At 39.8% G+C, this 21,510-nt stretch overlaps 1 protein-coding gene across 1 annotated transcript; it reads left to right on the top strand.

Moving 5' to 3' along the window:
• Positions 1-1,455: 1,455 nt before the first annotated feature.
• On the top strand, positions 1,456-6,843 carry LOC131333829 ((S)-ureidoglycine aminohydrolase). The gene is made up of 13 exons (XM_058368591.1): positions 1,456-1,662; positions 1,780-1,908; positions 2,665-2,752; positions 2,833-2,909; positions 3,116-3,155; positions 3,315-3,381; positions 3,848-3,933; positions 4,112-4,193; positions 4,499-4,555; positions 4,850-4,888; positions 5,168-5,238; positions 6,467-6,520; positions 6,609-6,843. The coding sequence occupies exons 1-13, from the start codon at positions 1,605-1,607 to the stop codon at positions 6,676-6,678; spliced, it is 918 nt and encodes a 305-aa protein (XP_058224574.1). The 5' UTR covers positions 1,456-1,604; the 3' UTR covers positions 6,679-6,843.
• The last annotated feature ends 14,667 nt before the right edge of the window (positions 6,844-21,510 follow it).

Here is a 21,510-nt window from a genome sequence, read left to right as displayed (position 1 = left end):
CAGAAATCCACTGTTTTTCCCTTGTCTGAGGGGAATCAATGGCCCATACCAGTTCCTCATACTGGTATGGGCCCTCTATGTTGCTATTTATGTAAGTTTCTCAGCACAAGAGGTGTATTGGTATTTCCAAAGCCCAGTCATTTTTAATTTCAAGTGCAAGGAAACAGAGTTTGGACGGCCAAGACCAGTTCCCTGACTGTTTAAACTTTTTGCTGAGCATTGTTACATGATAGTAGTAGCATTTGGTCACTTCAAACATTGCAGTATATTTGTCTAATCAAAATTTGCAAGATGAGGCAGCAGAACTCCTGAGCGCTCAGGAGTGCAGTCCCGAGCGCTCGGGAGTGTTCTCAGTGACAGATTTTCTCTTTCATGTTATTTTACATTTTGCATCATTTCATCAACATATACTGTACACCAGCACATGCATGCACCTTTTTATTTGATATACTTGTGGATACTTGCTAGTTGCTTTAATGAAACAAAATGTTTTTAAATAAAATCCCACAAACATTGAATAAAAATCGATCTCGTATCGGGTGAGAGGGGTGCCGTAAAATCCTTTCCCTCTCATAACATGGCTTCCGAACCCAAGACGAATATTTGATTTTCAATTTCAAACCATCATTTTCAATCAAAATGGTTTCCCGGGTGGCAAACCATAAATCCGGGTGGCGACTCGTTCAATTTTTCAAAATCCAGGCGGGTAGCCCACATTGGCCAAGTGAGAGAATGTTAGTTTTTTTCTATTAGTGTGACCCACAAGCCTCCACGTTTTGTGCATGTGGGACTCCACTATCAGATAAGTCAATGAAGTGATATGATTCATCACGATAACTAATTAGAATTATAGATGAAGGAAAACTTTTGATAATAAAATAGACCTTGATAGATTAGGTGCCTTTTAATAATTATCTCTAAGGCCATATTCTCTCCTCTATAAAAGGTAGAATACTCACTCCTTATTTTTACGATTTTTCCATCAATTAAAGTACTGGGGTATTCTAGAAAAGTAGAGACAGAGAGAAGAAGGTGAGCCAAGAATTAAGGTGTTTTTAATTAAGGAATTTGTTCTCTCTAATCATGATAGCCAACAAAGGTACGTTATTTATTGTTCTTGAGATGTGTTGAATTAAGATCCTGTTAAATCTGTTTTCCGCATAATAGTTTTAATACAGATATAAATTTATATATTGAGCCAAAAATGTAATATCTAAATCTTATTTAAGAACATGAGAAAAAAAGGTCTTTTGGGTATTAGTTGTATTACTACGAGAATTTTAGTTATCAAAAGAATATTCATTATTTATGTTGAAAATTGAGGACGTGACACGCAAAAAAGGAACCAGGAACGGAGTCCTAACCTTCGCATCCAATTCCGAACCCGACAGGTTTGGTTGGTGGCTGTAGCAAAGTTGATAAAAAGTGGGTGCACGGACAATATTCAGCCAATCTCCTCTTCAGTTCCACGTCAGTCTAACTCATTTGTCACTTGGCCAGTCCCTTCCCAAAGTCCAAAACCCACACAACAGAGAACTGAGAAAGCCCCGAAGAACTAGTGAAGCAGAAGCAGAAGAGAAGATTTCACGGAATACCCCACAAAGATGCAGAGTTCATCACTGGTTTCAGCCCAACACCTGCTCCTTCTGTCAATCACTCTCAGTAAACCCATCAAACACTCTTTTTTCTCTCATTTTCTTTTTCACTTTCCTCTAAACTTTCCGATTTTCCAAACAATCCACTAATGGTAGTTTGCTATCAATGTAAAACCTTTCCCAGGTGTTTTGAGAGTAGGAGTAACTGAAGAAGGGTTCTGTTCTGCACCATCAGTCTCGGGAGACAAATCTGATTCGCAGTCTCTTTACTGGAAAGTCACGAATCCCACACTTTCTCCTTCTCATTTACAAGGTTATTGCTTGTTATAATCACGAAGAAGATATTATCAATTCTGTAGCCGAGAAAATAAAAGAAGGAATTTTTGGGAAATGAGAATGTCAAAACCATTTTCGTTAATGTCAAAATTGGCTTGTACCTTGCACATGGCACAAGTCTTTTATCCACTATTGTTTTGACATTAGGAATACCCATTTTTTCCCCAGTCTTTTTCGATGTACGAGGTTGGGGATAAATTAGATGCCAAAGGCCATTTAACACTCCATCTGAGTTTTCGAGAAGAATTGATAACCGTATTCCCAAATTGTTATTCATTTTAGTCATCAATGTTTATGGCCATGTTTAGTTCGCCAGATTGAGAAGGAGCGAATTAGGAATATCACATCCCAATGGTATTGCCTAGTTCCTGTTTCACATAGGTGCAGCATTCTCTTAAATTTCACGAGCTCAGTTATGAGCAATTTATTATAACATTCGATGTTGAGATTTCATCTAGCAGATGCATTAAGGAACGAAAAGCTAAATAAATTACTGATATTAAATCAATCATGTCAGAAATTACTTAAATCTTGTCAAGAAATTGAAATTGAAATGCCATGAACCACAATGAGCACTTCAATTTCAAATTTTGTCGGAGGGCAATAGCCAATAGGATGATTGAAATTAACAGGGGTGTCTTGCACTGTTAATTAAGTGATGAATGCCATGGATCAATTTGCTACCAATATGTAGAGAATAGTATGGAAACTCAACTGGATTATTTCTTTGCAGACTTGCCTGGGTTTACTCGCAGTGTTTACAAGAGAGATCATGCTTTAATTACGCCTGAAAGTCATGTCTTCAGCCCTTTACCTGATTGGTATATCCAACTTTGTTATTTGCTTTGGTTTCGGGATATTTAACTCCTAATTGACTTAGTTAATTGAATTGATATGATAGGGCAAATACATTGGGAGCGTATCTTATCTCACCTGTGGTGGGGGCACACTTTGTTATGTACCTGGCAAAGATGCAAGGTGTAGTTTAGCAAACTGAACTGACTTGTTTGCTATGTTGTTTCACGCCATGGGGACTGCATGAAGTTTATTACTTCTGCCTGATATAATGTCTATCCTGAACAACACATCGTTGTTCTTCCAGCTGCGTAATTTACTGTCAGCTGCACAAGTCATCGTTTTCAGAAACTGACAGTGATTTAATGGATACATATTTTTGGTTGCAGAAAAATCAAGATCAGGGATCCCTCCACGCGATGTTGAGAGGTTTCGTTGCTTTCACAAGACTACTTGGAAATTTGTCTTTCATGAATTGCTTTCATCATATCGTAATATATTATGTGAAAACATCTGAACTAATATTTGTGAGGTTATGCTTTGCGTTTGACCTATTTTGTGTTATCTGTTTTGCGTTCTTCCAATTAGGTTCATATTTGTGGTTGAGGGTACTGTGACACTCACCAATGTGTCAGGCATTAGCGACAAACTGCCAGTAAGAGTGCTTAACTGATTGTTTACTATGCACATTGTTCCAAAGAGTTGGAATACGATGGTTTCGATTGCCCTAGATCCTTTCTGGGGGAATGACTGTATTCTCACACGATGTAATTCCAAAGCAGTTCACTGTAAACTATACAAAAATATTTCCGAGAGAATCAAGGTTGTCGATTATAACTGATATTCTTTATATTAAATAAACTGCTTACACTCCACTTTTTGTATCAGCCTCTCATGATGATTGTGAGAAGCTGAGAAAATTTAATTTCCTCGCAAATTGAGACTGATGCTGGTTTCCTAAGTATATCACTTCTAATTATCAGTTTGTCCTATGTTGATTTTCATATAGACTGATTCCTTCAGGTGTAAAATTTATTGTAGTAGCCATGCCAAAAAATATTACAATTGATTTCTTCTGATGAATATATGGACGGTTGATGCCAGTTGTCTTTAAATTGTAGGTGGATTCATATGCCTATCTACCTCCAAATTTTGAACATTCTATCAAGTGTCGTGCATTTGCTGCTCTCGTTGTGTTTGAAAGAAGGTTTGCTTTCTCCATACTAGTTAAAGAATTGGTCTGAGAGGTTTTTGTGACATTCTCGTTAATGTTCTTTTGTCTTCATGGTGTGAAATAATCTTATCAAGTATCACTGTTCTGAAAATGGAACTGCTCTTTCAAGGCTTAATATTTGGAGGTATATCTACTTACTTTTCCTCTTTAGGTATGCCTTCCTGGAAAATGATACTACTGAGCAGATTGTTAGTTCAACAGACAAGCAACCACTTCTTCAAACTCCCGGTGAGGTTAGTATAAGTTGATTATTAGCCCATGGAGTTCTATATTAGTCTTAAAAAAAAGATAAAAAGTCCGGTCTTCATGTAATCTTTCAGTTTTGAAAGACAGAAAAATGAGAGAGATTTGGAAGGTGTAAGGTGTTCCTAATACTTTGTTTTCTTATTATACTCGTCTGAAAATCGGACACTTGGACCTATTCAAGAGGAATGATTCTTCTTCATATCTACTGAAATGTTCCTTTTCGTTGGAAACTATATCAAGTTATGCCATCAAGGTTGCATCTTTCACACTTTTTGAGTTCTTTTGTTGTCAGGTTTTTGAACTCAGGAAGCTTCTTCCTGCTTCAATGCCTTATGACTTCAACATACATGTGAGTCATACTTTAGTTCGTTCAATACAGGTTTTTAATGCAGTTTATGGGATGTGTCTGGTCATTCCGATATATTTTTTCCCTGAATCTAATGGCACTAGTTTGAAGATGAGTACTGCTGATTAGCTTGTTTATTAGACTTGGTCTGGAGGAGATATTGTTTATGTCCATGATCTTGTGTCTAAACCATTTTATTTTGGAGTCATTATAGGTGCAGTAATATGGGTTTTGTAGATGGAATTTCGTTTGATTTGTTGATCAACTTATATTTTTGCTTCATGTTTCCCTTGTCAGATCATGGATTTTCAACCGGGAGAATTTCTTAATGTGAAGGTAAGCTTTTTGTTTCTCACTGAGACTATTGTATGTAATGGCAATGTCTTGCTTGCGAGATATTCTTGCTTTTTGTTTCAGACTATCGCAGTTGGTGGATGGAATCCATGGTAATTTCGCAAAGTGAAACAATATATGGCATACCTTATACCTTAGTCCTAACTTGTCTTCAAATACCTTTAGGAAGGAATTCCTATAAAGTTCGGGTAGTTGGATTTTGTGATGTTTTGAGTTATCTTCTGTTTCTAATACCTACTGTTTGCATGATGACTTTGGCAGGAGGTCCATTATAATCAGCATGGTTTGTTGCTTTTAGAGGGCCAGGGGATTTATCGATTAGGCGATAGCTGGTAAGAATTTCATTAACTAGTTGTGACTGCATGAAAGTTAATTGTCTCTTGTACTACTAATTCTATTAGAACTTCTGAAACAAATAGACAAAATAGTCCGTGTTGGTTCAGAGCACTATGCTTTAAGGCGTGTAGTTGGTCCCTCCCTTTGTCTTGCTTGCTTTTCTTGTTTCAGTTGTCCTTGTGATGGCATAGTCAAGCCTCAAGTGAAACCTAAAAGCCCAATGCATGTGAAGAAGTCTTTTGAGTCCAACAAATGTGTATGGTAGATTGTTTATCTAATTAATTTTCTCTATTAGGAGTCTAATTTTCAGTAAACAATTGGGTTTTTATAAAATTGCTGATTTGAAGTTATGAAGCATGAAACTTCACTGGAGGTAATGAACCGGTGTCAGACACTTGTTGGACACCGACACTCTCCGGACACGTGTCCAACACAAATCAAAAGTGTCCTATTTCTTTCGGGACATTTTCCACTTGGACACTCCGGACCCTTTTAACACGTCAGGGCACGGTCGGGGGACTCTATAGGCACTCACAGGACACGTCGTGGGTGCTAAATGAACTTATAGATTCTAGTTAAAGTTTAAAAAGTACGATTTAAGTCATTTAGCATATGATAATTATAATCAGAGCCTTATTTCTAAGTCTTTCCAAATCATAAAATTCATGATATTTATCTTATAATGTGTCCCCAACAAGTCATGTTCTCCAACTTGCTGAATTTACCTACTGGTGTCGGTATCGGTGTTGTGTCGGTGCTGCATAGTTTTGAAGTTTTTGGGATAAGGGTTGTGGTCCTTGTGTTGTGTGTGTCTTCATGCCCTTTCTCCCACTCCTTCTGCATTACCTCGACTTCTTTTTTGGGCATGGTATTGCTTCTATGCCTTAATTTAATCTGGAACTTGAACAGTCTTCTGCTTGCTTTTTTGCTTTCATTTGGTCCCTGCTCGTCTCAATTTGACCGCTGTGCTGACTGGCTGCCGTCATTTTCGGAGGATGGGGTACTATCACCACCTCTCTTTTTTTGCGGACAAGAAAATTTCATGAAAAATTAAAATACAGAGTCTTATATTCCGAAAGCTTTACTACTGTCTTCCAGGATTGCATCATTGTTGCTGACAACTAAAATTTCATGAGTTTGGTTAAAACATGAAGAGCAAGAATTATCATTAGGCTTCTCAATGATCTAGAATAACCAAACGAATCTTTTGCATTCCTTGAACAGGTACCCAGTTCAATCTGGTGATGCTATTTGGATGGCACCGTTTGTGCCTCAATGGTGGGTGATTTACCAATAACTTTCTTGCAGAAATCTCCAATTATAACCAAATTATTGAGTGGATACTGATGGACATTGTACATTTCAGGTACGCTGCTCTTGGTAAAACCAGGTCACGGTATCTCCTGTACAAAGATGTAAATAGGAACCCTCTGTAATCATCATCTGCTAATTGCTACGCCAATGGATTTTCGATTTTAGATCTCAATGGCTACAGCTTTTTTGGCTCCTGGGTTCTGTGGAATTACATTGGAAAAATAATAAAACAAACTCATGGATTCAATGCAGTAATCAGCCTAATACATGAGAAAATATTTTCTGAAGTTGCAGCTTTTGTTTGTTTAAAGAAAAATGCTGGATACAGGATAAAGAGGTAAAATATCTACTCAAAGCTACAAAAATTCGATGAAAGAAATGTTATGGAAAGCTAATGACGACGATTTAGGGTATCTTATCGGTATTCTCTCATCTGGTTTTAGTTGAAGATGGGTATGCTTAAAATTTCTATGAGAGAGTATCTCTTATTCTAAGATCAGTTCCTAGTCTTCCAGCAAAAGTATATTAAGCAGACAACAAATTCGTCACGTCATCCCTCCAGACCTAGATGGTTAGTGTATGATTTTATTCCTTCCATTATTTGATACTATTTTTTTTTACCTTTTAAGAAATTCTGTGCAGTTCGTTGTCAATTAGGCTTCTATGCAGGTTGAGTGGAAATTCTTAATGGTCATTTTGCACTAATAGCAGTCAAGGCAATATCTTCCTCCCTTGTGATGTGCATTATCTTCTATTCTACTGCTCTATTTTGTTGATAAATTCTTGAATATCCAAACGTGGGCTGTTGTTCTGAGTCACTCAGCAAGTGTAGGTGACTCTCCGTCTACATAGATTTTCCAAAAGTGTGCAAGTACAGATGGGGGATGTAAAAACTTAAGCTGCCAAATACATACTACAGAACTCAGAATATCATTGATTAAGATGTCATTTTAGACAACAGGAGACTAGGAATTATATAGGGTTTTGTTTACATCATATGTTGTATGTGTGTAGGTCTTGGATTAGCTGGCATTTCTAATTAACTATGCTTATGGTAGGGATAGGGAGATATTCATGCCTATTATTCCTAGGCCACTAACTTCTTGTCACTATGCTCTTGGTAGGACTACTAGGTCTGACTACTTAAGCCAGTTTTGAGAGAGCGCTTGTGGATTCCCAGTGGACAGTACCTCTGCATTGTTGGGCATGCCTGAGCCCGTTAGAGTAAAATTGATACTAAACTAAGATGAATGCTAATGCTATGAGTTAATCTTTCTTGCTTACTAAACACACACTCACAAACAAACACACGCAGACACTTGCAATGCTAAAATCATACACACATTCACAAACACCAACAGTTGCACACATATACACCTACACTACACACACTCACATGTTGTGTGGTATCACTCAGAATGTGTGCATCAATTAGTGTTATTTAGATGTAGATTTTATGCTATATGTAGGGTGTTCCTAGCATGGTTGGGGGTTGGCCCGGGCACCCTCAACCTTGCACATGCCTCTGCCTCTGACTATGCTCTCGATTGGACAGGGTCACATCTGTGACTAAGCCTGGTTTGATAAAGCGATTGTGGATTCTCAGTGTACGATGCCTCTGCATTGTTGGACTCATCTAAGCCGCTTTGACATGAAATTGATATATTATTCTTCTTTTTTTGTGTCGAAAAGGAAAATTGATATATTCAAATGACTGCCATTGGTATGTCTTTCTTGTTCACTAGGATATAGTATGTGGTGAAGGGGTATAGAATCTTGGAACCACTTTTAACACAAATCTTTGTTGTGGTTATCAGAAATCTAATTATCACTTAGAACGTGTGCACCAACTTTCCAAGGCCAACACCCTTGCAGCCCAACAGTATCATCATTGTTCAATCAAATGGTTGATACGATTCCGCGTGGCTTCTGTTAGACCACCTAGTAATATATGGATTGATATATATTCAAATGAATTGTGGGAAGAGAGCAACCAACAAGCCCACCGCCGTCCACCGCTCCTTTTTTCTTTAAAGTTTTCTATTCACTTTACTGGGATGCTTCCATATCATGTTTCTTATATGGGAATATATAAAATTATGTACTTCTGGCAAAGGTTTTTAATCTTTCCTTTTCTTTTTTTGTTTGGTCTCAAACGTGCAAATTTTTAATGTTATCATAACTAGTGGGCTAAAATGTCTCTAAATTCATGTCCAGTGCTGCTTCTTGGTCCATGAAATTCTGTGAATTTTATCTTGAAATGTATCTTTTTTGGTCAAGAAATTCCCCCAGGATTTTATTGTGTTATTTTCCTGAATAAAGTACCAACAGCAAAAGAAAAGTGAGATTCCTATCGGCATCTGACGCTTATATATGCAAACAGTTGATTCTTCCTTAATATTCTTTCATTCATACGTTGTATTTTTCCTATGTTTCATTGTATGGGTAGATATTGAATTTGGAGACAGAAAAGGCAGGAAATATTGATGAGTATATTCAGCCATTTGGATGTAGGTGCCTTACGAGTTGTATGTTGCTATATAGTATATATATACAAGTATTGTAATGTCTGCCGACCAAAATAGGTTCACGAAATAGCCTTTTATCCTTGAAATGTAGCCTTCTAATTTTTAACCATCTGACTTACTACTCGTGTTTGTTTGTGCTTCACCACGTGAGATAACGGCCTTCGGAATTTTCTAAAAAAGAATTATTCTTTCTTTAAATTAATTTTCATGCGATTCTCAGGGAAGAAAAATATTTATGAATGTTAGAAAATACAAAGATCAGATGAAGTCTTAAGCGCTACTTGCAAATTAGGTTTTTGGCAATAGCAACATTTTGTGCACGATTCTCTTGTTTTATCATCGTCTCTTAGATTTGGAAATATATATTTAGCTGTTAGGGGCCGAATATATTAAGAATCGTTGATGGAAAAAATCGGGGGCAAGAGAAAAAATAATTGAGAGTGAGGGAGAGAGAAAGATACTATGAGCGGGGGCTTAGGGTTTGGTAGTAACACAATTCAAACAATGGAATTCTCATTTGTTCGTGAATTCAACCGGGCAAACTCTGTTACTCTTCTTCTCCGGCGTTTGCTTACTTTTGTTGTATGCTTAATTCCCTTGTGTTGGGTCGAAATCCCAACAATCCTTATGTTTGGTATGTTTTTATGTGAAGTTTGTAAAGCAAGTTGAGCCAGAATATGTACTATTTTGATTCATAAGGATCTTTTAAAATTATTCCCAAGAAGAATATTTGATCATTATAAATTAATAAGTTAGTTTCTTTGTCAAAGTAGGCTACTGCAGCATCATAGTACATAAAAAGTGCACCCAAAAGAAACTAAGGGCATCCATTGGACTTAGTGAAGCTATTGTGCTAAAACTTAGAGGTGGTTGACCCTTAAAAGGTAGGACATCAGAGAACCTCATTGAGAATCCTGACCAGTCATCCAAGAATAGGAAGCCTAAGAAGTTTGTTGATTCAATTGATATTGTCAACGCAGTAATACTTAGAATTTGTATTTGACTTATATATAGTATCATCTTCAAACAATACTTATGTCTTGTCGATTCAATACTTATATCTTGCGTCCCGTGACAGCCTGTTCCAGTCCCCATCTTCTTTATTCAATCTAGATCTCCCTTGCAAAATTGCGATGCCAAGGCAAACATAGAAAACTATAACGAAATTGATACCAAAAAATTGGTAATTACATCAATACCCCCTTACATTGTATATGATCCCCTTGTTACTCAACAATTATCAATTATGTCCTATTTTAATCTATTTTCTTCATGTGGCAATACTTTCCTTCTTGTAAACCATATGGCCCTTTCCCATTACATCTCTCTCTCTCTCTCTCTCTCTCTCTCTCTCTAAAGATTTGTTTGGATGTTTAAAAAAGTCAAAAAAAAAATAAAATCGAAGTGCCCACTAAAGATGCAACTATGTAGTAGGTCGAACTAAATGGCTCGGACCACGTATCTCCCAGGGCTAAGCCCGAGCCAAGCGCTCAAGCTCGGCAATGTCCGAAGCTCAGACAAAGGATCTCATCTCATTCGCTTGATGCCTCGGCCGAAAGAGAGCATCTTGGTTCGGCCAAGGCCAAGGCTTGGATAGAGAGCCTCACCTCATCCCAACCCATCCTTCTCCTTCTGAGGCACCTCCTTGTCCACTCTCAGTACCACGTCTCTCCTAACCCCCCCATGTGCGGGGAACGATTATGTCAAGAAATAATGATTAGCGCACATGGGAGTGCTAGCTCACCCCAGAGACGGTTATCTAGCCTTATTCCTAACGTCATGATGACGCCAACCGACCAATGCAAGGCATGTGCTTGTACTTGGAGAGCAAGCAAAGCAGACTCTATAGATACCAAGTGATGCAGCCCCAAAGAGGGACACCTAAACTCATACCTAAAAGGCTAAAACCCTAGTCTTTTGCTTTGCCGTCTACACATTCTCACTCTCTCGTCGAAGGGCCTTGCTGGGTACACCCCGGCCAGGTCTTAGTAGTGTGTTCCTTGTGCAGGTTAGGGCAAGAAGGCTAGGCACCCACAAGATCTATCGAAGAGGAGCTCGGATTCAAGATCACGGGCCACACAATTGGTGAACCCGACGTGAAAGGCTTCTGATTCATGGTGGCTCAAGATCTCTTCAACCACCTTCCTCTTCACATCACAATGCCTCAATCTTGGCTACGATGGGCGGAGAACTAGTGGACGGTACCATCTTTGGTGCTAAGGATCCCAGTAGAAACCCAATTCTTCAACCAACGGTGGGGCACATGTCAATCTCGATCTCTGCAAGCTTTGGGCTTTCTCCGGCCCTGGAAGACGTAACGGCGGCCTACATTTGCCTATTATAGCGACGGCGGCCTACATTTTCCTATTATAGCGACGGGATGACAAAAGGGACAACAAGTTGGCTACCTTAAGGGCGGAGATGGCTCAGATGCAGCAATACATGAAAAACGTTGCTTCCACAACCTCGAGATCTGTTGGTGGTCGGAGGTGGCGACAACCAACACTGCCTTCGCCACCTCCTCCACCGCCACAGAAACAGCCCCTGGAGACGGTTTACCATGGTTCGGTGAAGGATCGTCTTGGTTTCATGCCTGAGGATGACGATGCAATGGAGTTGATTGTCTATAGGCAACCAACTTCCTCCATGACACGTCACTCAAGAAGCCACCACACACAAAGCAGGTCTCGGGACACCGCTGGTTCTTTTACAAGCACTTACTCAATCGGTCGCGTGGAATACTCCCATAGCACGGCATCTCATCACAACTGAGCCATGGTGGAGACAAGGCGCCGTGTTTTCGAGCGTCTTGGAGGAATTCCCCTTGAGAGCTTAATAGCTGAAAGCAATGTTCGGCAAGACGGCAAGGGAGTCCGCGTTGAAATTCCAAATGATGGTCGAACAAATGAACCAAAAATTTTGCACGACAAAGAAAAGTCCATTGACTGTCCTCACCGAGCAGATATGGAAATGAAAGAGCAGGCACCACTAGAAACCCTCAGACAGGGACCCCAAAGACAAGGAGCACAAGAAGTCAAGAACCGATGGGCACGGTAAACCTTCACACCTGGGTTTCGAACGGTAGTTGAAAGAGCTTGGCGTCTCACCTTTCACGCCTCACATTATTACTGAGCCTCTGGAATCTACCTTCCATTTGCCAAAGTTCAATAAGTTCGATCACAATACTTGTGAGGCCTACACACACTTAATCCATTTTCGGCAAACTCTCGCCTTGTGTACCATAAAAGATGAAGTTATGCGCAAAGCATTCCCCTCAAGCCTCAGCCCCCTTGGACTCCAGTGGTTCAACAAATTATCCGCTGGATCCATCTTGAACCTAGCCGAGCTTGAAAGGGCATTCAGAACCCGCTTTATCACAAGCAAAAAAAACAGCCAAGGAGCCGAGTCCCTATCCTAAATGAGGAAGCACTTGAACAAGACGCTCAAAAAATATGCCAAATGTTATTGGCAACTTTTCAACGAAATCCCCGAGGTCGACGGCTATTGGGCCGCACATTCCTTCAAAAATGGATTGGAGTTCGGTAGTAAAATCTTGGACGAATTGGAGATCCGACCCCAACACGGCATGGACAAACTAATGTTGATCGCAGAGAGGTTTTGTGCTCTCAAGGAACTTTATGCTGACCAAGCTGCTCAGGGGATTCCCAACCCAACCACTCCACTGCTGACAGCCATTCCTCAGCTGGCGGCACCAGTGCCCACCCCGCAATCCCTGCCAAAAAAGCACATGAACAACATCAAGGAAGGAAAAAAGCGCCAACCAAAGGCGCATGGTTATGTGGCTGAAACAATGATTTTCAAGGAACCCATTTACTCTTTCCTAAAGGAGGTCATGCTGGACTACTTCGAGTGGCCGATAGCCAAGCTTGGCATGGACACGGGCCAGCCCGATCAAAACACAAGGAAGCAGTGTTCCTATCACAACGAGCTCGGCATACAAAGCATTATTGGAGCATCTTGTGGGCCAGGGTCACTTGGACAAATACATTGACCGAGCCAAAACACCCGCTCGCTTGCCCGCCGTTGTCATCCCCGAACCCCAACGATCAATGGTTGGTGATCCACGTTATCCATGGCTTGATAACAAAGGAATCCAAAGCTCAACTGCGTACTGAGCTTAATCAAGCTTCCACTTCTAAACAAGTGCTCTTGATTGGACCTGGGTCCAAATGACCGAGAACGGAGACTGCACCAAAATGGACAATCACTTTTATCGAGCATTGAAAGGGTCAAACCCCTCACACCGACGCACTAGTGGTTACAGTCCAAATTGCCACTCATGATGTTTAGCATGTACTTATTGTCCAAGGTAGTTCGGCAGAGGTCATGTATTACTACCACTTCAAGAAACTAGATCTCCCGAAGTTCACATTACAGCCAGCCGAAGTACCACTCATCGAATTCAATAGAGCCCCTATCTGGCCGCTCGGTCGAGTGTTCCTACTTGTCATCGTCGGCTCGGTTATGTTAAGCGTCGAATTTGTCGTCGTAAACATGCCGAGCCCGTACAACGCAATACTCAACCCGTACAACGCAATACTTGGCTGAGGCTGGCTCCATGGCATAAAAGCTATTGCCTTAACTTACCACCAAGTGGTCTGTTTCATCGGAGCCAATGGTCGGCAGGAGGACTTACGCAGCGACTAAGAAATGTTACGTCTTGGCCGTTCACAATGCCACAACTCTAAAGCAAGTCCAGTGGGTTGAAGTTCCTGACTTTGCAATACTTGAAGATGTTAGCGAGCCCGCTGAAGAAAAACCTATTAAAGACCTTGTCACCATGCCACTCAATAAGGACGACTCCCGCTTCTTTCAGCTCGGATCCTCCCTCAACGAATCCGAGCGTGAGGAGATGTTCAGTTCCTCAAACAAAACATCGAAGTATTCGCATGGACTCCCTACGAAATGCCAGGTGTGGATCCAAGCTTCATATGCCATAACCTTAAGGTCAAAAAGGATCGAAAACTTGTGATACAGAAGCTAGACACTCAGCTCCAGAGCATGCTAAGGCAATAATTGAAGAAGTCAACCGACTCCTAGAAGCAAATGCAATTCAAAACGTCTAGTATCCCACATGGTTAGCAAAAATCATCGTGGTGAAGAAAAAGAACGAAAAATGGAGGGTTTGCATTGATTACACTAACTTAAATGATGCCTACTCCAAAGACTGGTTTCCCCTGCCAAAAATTGACCAATTGGTGGATGCCACGACTGGCCATGCTCGGCTCAACTTCATGGACGCCTACCACAACTATCACTAGATTGCGATGGCCCCCGACGATATGAAGAAAACAGAGTTCATAACTCCACGAGAAATCTACTATTATCGAGTCATGCCCTTCAAGCTCAAGAATGCCGGCGCAACATTCACTTGGGCTATCTTTAAAATGCTACACTCTCAGATTGGCCATACAATCGAGGCTTACATTGATGACTTGGTTGTCAAGAGTCAGAAGGAGTCCAATCACCTCCGTGATTTGGCCGATGTATTTGAAATATTGAGGAAGCACAAGCTTCGCCTAAAATCAGAAAAGTGTGTATTCGACGTCGGAGCTGGAAAGTTTCTCGGACACCTTGCCTCGAGGTGAGGAATTGAGGCCAACCCTTGTTAGATTTTGGCCGTCGCAAACCTCAAACCACCAAGAACAATTCAAGAAATTCAACGGCTGATGGGCATGGCAGTAGCATTGAACAGATTCATCAGTAAGTCATCGGACAAATGCCACGCATTCTTTGAAGCCCTAAAAGGGAAGAGCTGTTAAAGCTTCGAATGGGCAGCAGACTGCGACACGGCTTTGACCGAACTCAAAGGCTACCTCAGTTTGGCTCCATTACTTGTCAAGCCTAAGGAGTTTGAGGAACTCTACTTATACCTGGCCGTTTATTCTCATGCTGTCAATTCGGCGAGAAGGTGCCGAGGACAAGCCGATTTACTTCACTAGTACGACACTCGTGCTGGCACAAACACGCTACCTTCCACTTGAAAAACAGGCGCTTGCACTCATGTAGGCAGCGCGTAAGCTTTTATCGTACTTTCAGTCTCATATCATCATTGTCCTTACGGAGCATCCCTTCAAAAGCCTTTTCCGAAAGGAAGACCTCTCGAATCAGGTGTCTGAGTGGGCCGTCGAGCTCGCTAACTTTGACATCCGTTATGAACCATGGACGGCAATCAAAGAACATGTCCTAGCCGACTTTATCGCAGAGCTGACTCCTGAAGACACAAGTAAGCAAAATGATTCGGCACTACTCCAACCCATCGCCAAACAACCCCAGGTCAACAAGACTTGGCATTTATTCCAAGGGGACACCTGGCGCCTTCACGTAGATGGTGTCTCCAATAACAATGGCGTAGGGGTCGGGATTGCCTTAGTTTCTCCTTATGGGACTCTCTACGAGAGTGCTATCACCATAGACTTCCCAGCAACAAACAATGAGGCAGAGTATGAGGATCTTCTGGCTAGCCTACGCTCTGCCATCGCCATGCAAGTCGAAGACCTAGTCGTCTTCTGCAACTCTCAACTCATTGTCAATCAAGTTCTTGGGAATTACGAAGCTCGAGACCCAAGAATGCTCAAGTACCAAGCGACGGCATTTGAGTTTATCAAAAGCTTCAAGACATTCAAGATTGAGCAAATTAACAGAGAGCACAACTTGCACGCCGACACACTTGCTGGCCTTGCTTCGGCATGCGCAGCTTTAGAGTATCGAATGATCAACTTCGACAATATTGAGAAACCAACCTTTGAAGCAGAACAAGAAGTGTTGACTGTGTAGCTTGGCCCAAACTGGATGGACGAGATTGTTGCATTCCTCAAACATGACATTTTACCGATAGACAAAAAGGAAGCCTATTGGGTTTAGAACAAGGCTGCCTACTACTAGCTATCCGAGAGTGACCAGCTCTACAGAAAGTCTATCTCTGGGCCGTACCTCCTAGTGGTCCATCCAACAAAGTACCAACTATCTTAGCAGAACTCCACTCCGACAGTTGTGGCTGTCACTCCGACGACCGATCACTATGCCAACGAGTGATGAGCCAAGGCTACTTTTGGAAAAACATGAAGAAACACTGTGAAGAAGTCGTACGAAAGTGTCGTCCATGCCAATTCTTTTCTCCTATTCCCAAGTAGCCTATACAAAATCTTTCTCCAATCACCGGTCCTTGGCCTTTCGCCCAATGGGGGCTTGACATCGTCGGCAAGCTGCTGACGCCACTTGGCGGATTCAAGTACCTTATCGCAGTAACGGACTACTTTTCCAAGTGGGTGGAAGCCGGGCCTCTGGTTACAATCACTGAAGCTGACGTTTGGCGTTTCATCTGGAGAAACATTGTGACATAGTTCGGTGTTCCATATGCCATTGTCTCCGACAACGACACACAATTTGTTGCGAATGGCCTCACAAGCCTTTGCGAAGAATTTAGGATCCGTTTCTTCAACTCTACTTTTGCTTACCCACAAGGTAACGGACAAGCCAATGCTACAAACAAGATAGTTTGCACTGGCATCAAGCGTCGACTAAATTCAAAGAGAGGCAAATGGGCCGAGGAGCTGCCTAGGGTCTTATGGGCTTACTATTCCACCCTTTGGCGTTCCATTGGCCAAATACCGTTTTGTATGGCATTCGGCATGAAAGCCGTGATCCCTCTCGAATCAAAATTGCCTACCCTAAGGACCGAGCACTATATATGGTGGATTATGCCAAAAGAACGATGTGGAACAAGTGCCATCAAAGCTCATGGAAAGGGAAAACCGACACTACTACAATAATTGATATGGGTCACACTAAAGAGATTCACAGAGATCACGATTTTCAGTGAAAGCGTGATAAAAAGTGGGTTTTAGCGCGGAATAAAAGACCTTGCTCTTGCGGCGAGATAAAAGAAAAACAACCTCACCTTGCGACGTGATAAAAGATTTTAGGGCAAAAAAATGAGATAAAAGATCTCGCTCTTGTGGTGAGATAAAAGAGAAAAGATGCCATTGTGGCATGATAAAAGATTTTAGGGCAAAAAAGAATGAGATAAAAGATCTCGCTCTTATGGCAAGATAAAATCCTCACCCTTGTGGCGTGATAAAAAAAAAAAAGAAAAGATTTCACCATTGTGGAGTGATAAAAGATTTTTGGGAGGAAAAGAATGAGATAATAAATCTCGCTCTTGTGACGAGATAAAAGAAAAAAGACTCCACCCTTATAGCGTGATAAAAAAACTTTAGTGCGAAAAAAAGTGAGATAATTGATCTCACTCTTGCGGAGAGATAAAAAGCCTACCCATTTAGGCACACGGTCTGAATTTTCACGTGGGCGGGCTGATACTTATTTAGGCAAGTTTTGAAAAGTTATGTGAGGAAAATGATGTAGTTTAAGGACTTTAAAAAGTTCTTTTTTTTAACAAAAGGTAAGAAGATAAGCCCTAATTACACTCACCCCAAATTTTTTTACGTTTCATCTTCGTCTTCATGCCCAAAAAGAGAGAGAGAGAGAGAGAGAGAGAGAGAGAAGGCAAATCCCTCGACTGGGTTCCACCAGTGCCCAGTTATTTCTTCGACGACGGACGGGCTGTTCTACTAGTGTCCAATTTCCCTTGGGCGAGCTTTAATCTTTATAGTTTATTGTAGTTGTGAAAAATGTTATTTCGGATGTCTTCCAAGTGGTTGACACATTAGGTAAAAAAAACAATTATATTATTATGGCTTAGCCTTGTCTGAAAAGGATTAAAATCCAATTGGGAAGCCACCATTGAAATTGAAATTCAATATAAACACAAAATCCATGTGAAATGGTTACTGGTTAGTTTATAAATAAAAAAAAATGTAAAGTTTGTCCATAATGTTATAATCTGCAGATTGTGATAATTTTCATAAATATATAAAGCGCATACTACAACAAAAAATACTATTGTCTACTAAATTTATTGGTTAAAACTAAAATTTTCGCCCTAAGAAAATCCTTTGGTGACCAACAACTACTCCGTAATTTTGATTGGCAAAAGATCTGTTGTCATATTTTTAAAAATTTTTAAAAAATGTTTAGATATGTATTTTTATATATTTTAATATCATGTTAATTGCATTTCAAAAAATTCAGTAAATTTTAAGGGAAAAAAAAAGTTCTCACTTTATGAAGTAAATATAAATATTTTTGTTTTTCCTAATGTAATGGAATTTCTTGGCTGGCTTAGTGGTAAGGGCTTGGGAAATCAACCAAGGGTGCGTGGGTTTGAAGCTTGGCAATGATAAAAAAAGATGATCTAGTAGATATAAAGAAAAGATCACGCGCAAAGATTTACTATCTCAATTTATGGTATGATTATTTTGAACTTTCAATCACAGTTATAAACGGTGACTTTTTTCTCTTTCAATCATGGTTACAATCACACCCAGATCCACTATGGTAATAGGAGCGTGATGAAAAATTTATAATTATGGCCGATAGCTGTGATCTTTATGATTTATTGTAGTAGTGCGAGGAAACATACATGGAAATTTCGCTAGTTATATAATGGTGACATTATTTATGGTGTATTATACCGAAAGAACGATCTTTATGGATGCTGACTGATTTTTTTATGTTCATGGTTTGTGATTTCCAACTCCCATACTTTGGTTTCTTGGCCTTTTTGATCTTCCTTTTCTGACATAAGGTTGAAATTCGCAGAAAAAGACATGTTATATTGTTTTTGTACAAAAGATCCATTTTGTTTATATTAAACATAGATTTCCATGCTCAGGAAAGGCAAATAGAGATGAGTTTTTCATTGCTGTTTCAATGCATGAGAGGGAGAAATCATTGGATATAGTAGCAAGTGGCTCATTGCACTAGTATTTTATCATTTTGCATTGGTTTTGTACTAGAAATTGATTATACGATTCTTTCCACTGATGGCAGACCAACTTGTACAATGAACTGCACCTTTTTCCCTACCTATTTGTGATAGTTCTCTCCTTTTGTCTAGTGTCATTTTCAGGGCTTGTGCCATTGTCCTTTGGGTGAAAATACTTTTCCATTCCAAACCTAAACAAACCAAATCAAATCCAACCTTAAATCTCACTCAATCGTGGTTGGATTCAAGTCATAAATGATCTAACGTGGTCTTTTATGTGTTGGCTATCAGCTATCCAACGTGCAACCCTCCTTTAACCGGGCTATTGGAACTAATTATTTGACCTTACTTGTCCATGTCACATTTTATGTGCAATTGGTGCTTGCCATTACTTACCATCATTTTAAAATTTAAAAAAAAAAAAAAAACCCATCTGTTATTAACTTATTAGCGGTTCTCTTCTCTAGTAAGAACAAATCTAGAACTAACACAAGTTTCTGCTCCTTGTTGGATTTTCCTGCTATTGGTGTGGTTGATTTAAAATCAACAAGAACACTTTTTACAACATTCTTTTGATTTGCTAATTATGAGATTAGTTTTCGATGATTTTTCTTGGAAGCTACCCATGCAGTTATATAATCTGTCAAAAGATCTTCTTGGATTTTTGAAAAGAATTTCTGCTAAAAACGATAAAACAATGACGAGCATTTATGTTTTCAGAAACAATTCCTAAAAATTGTTGTAGAAATTGTATTTCCCAAAATAGAAAAAGCACTGTTGGAAATTTATCAAATGGTTTTGTTTATCCATTTTGTTTGGTAGTGGATTTAGTACTGTACTTCAAAGTTGCAAAGCACAAGCAGAGTACTTCTTGATCCTACTTTCATTTTATATACATTTAGTTCCGAAAGACTAAACAAGCTCATGATCCTCATACTCATTGAACCCATAGTACCAATTTTTAAAGTATTATAAAAAAGTAGTTCATGTAAAAATGGAATTGTTAGGCCTCTAATCTCAACTTTTCCCCCATTTCCACCCATGATTAATGGCTTTTGCTTTTAATAAATGAATTGGGTAATGAAGTTACAATCATTTCCTAACAAATGCATGATCAATATTTTCTCTATCTTTTAATCCAACCATGAGAGTCATGTGAGGGTGCCTAATCACCCCCAACAACACTGAGGTGTGGAAACCATAATGCGTTTGACTTGAATTCCTATGAGTCCTAAAAAGACCTCTGATAGTGTATCAAAAGGGCACCTTTTACCTATGGAGGAAAGAGCCATTTGAAGGAAAAAAAAGGTGGTGTTGTTCTTTGTCAAATGGCAAATACAATGATTTCATAGAGTGAGGAAACGAGGGGTCCCTAGTGTATTTCTTGCACAATCATCACTAAGAAGATAAGGAAGAAGAAGATGCATCCAAGAGGATAGAGTTTAATTACCCTAGCCTAATTTTATGCTTTGCTCATGGCAGGGGTGTTGATTAGCCCCCCTCTCCCATAAATCTTTTTATCTTTATTTATAACTAATTTCCTAATCATACTCCAAGAGTATCAAACTAAGTCTTGTGCCATAATTAAGTGGAGTCGACTACATAAACTTTATTTTGTCATCCTGATGTGTTGGAATGTGATAGAGCTTTTTACGTGCTCTCTACTAGGTTACCTAACACAACTGTCCTCCTTTCTTTGGACATGAGACGGACTACGCTCGCTCAAGGAGTGGTGTGAGCCATTAGGGAATTGCATTCTTAGGTAAATCTTATGTCTCACCCTAAGCATCTAACTGTAGTCCAGTTCTATAAGTCTTGTGCATGTTGCAAAGCAGCTGATGATTTTGTCAAAGAAGAAAAAGGGACAAAAAGAAGTGGATGGTGACATTTGTTTTGTATAGTTTTGGAGTCACTTACTGTGAAGATATTGAAGAAATTCGACCTATTATGTTTAGAAAAAATTACTTTTTGTCTGGATGGTTCGGTAGTCGCCTCGTCAGACACATCGGGAGCACGAACATGCCGGAGACACACAGGAACTCATATTCGACATGCCAAGAAGCACATTCAAATTTATGATAAAATGTTAACTGAATCATGTCTAGGACATGTGAACTGAGACATTTATGGGGAATATGAGTTGGTGTCACTTCCTAATACGAAAGATTTATTTTAAAGATAAAAAAACATAACAATTAAACTCCTCACTCGTGGTTCTTCTTTTTATGGATCATCTCTTAAGTAAACGTATATTTATCTAATATTTGTCATGCTTCCTCAGTGTCCATGTCCCATTAATAGTGAATTGTCATGTCACGTGTCTATGTCTATATCTTTGTCATTGTCCATGTTTCTTACGTTTTTGCTGTAGGGAATGTGTAAAATTGCAGTTTGTCTAGCACTTTAGCGGTACCATAAGGTCATGATAAAAGATGTGCTTAAGTGAGACATGGCTTGGAGACATTTCCAAATATTAAGTGCTTATGGCTTGCGGACATTTTTTGTGTCCCCTATATGTCCATGTTCCCATTTGTTTTAAATTATCATGTCACGTGTCCGTATTCGTGTTTCTTAGCTTT

This window comes from Rhododendron vialii, chromosome 7a, assembly GCF_030253575.1.
Source record: "Rhododendron vialii isolate Sample 1 chromosome 7a, ASM3025357v1".
Taxonomy (NCBI): Eukaryota; Viridiplantae; Streptophyta; class Magnoliopsida; order Ericales; family Ericaceae; genus Rhododendron; species Rhododendron vialii.
This window is presented reverse-complemented; position numbering and strand designations above follow the sequence as displayed.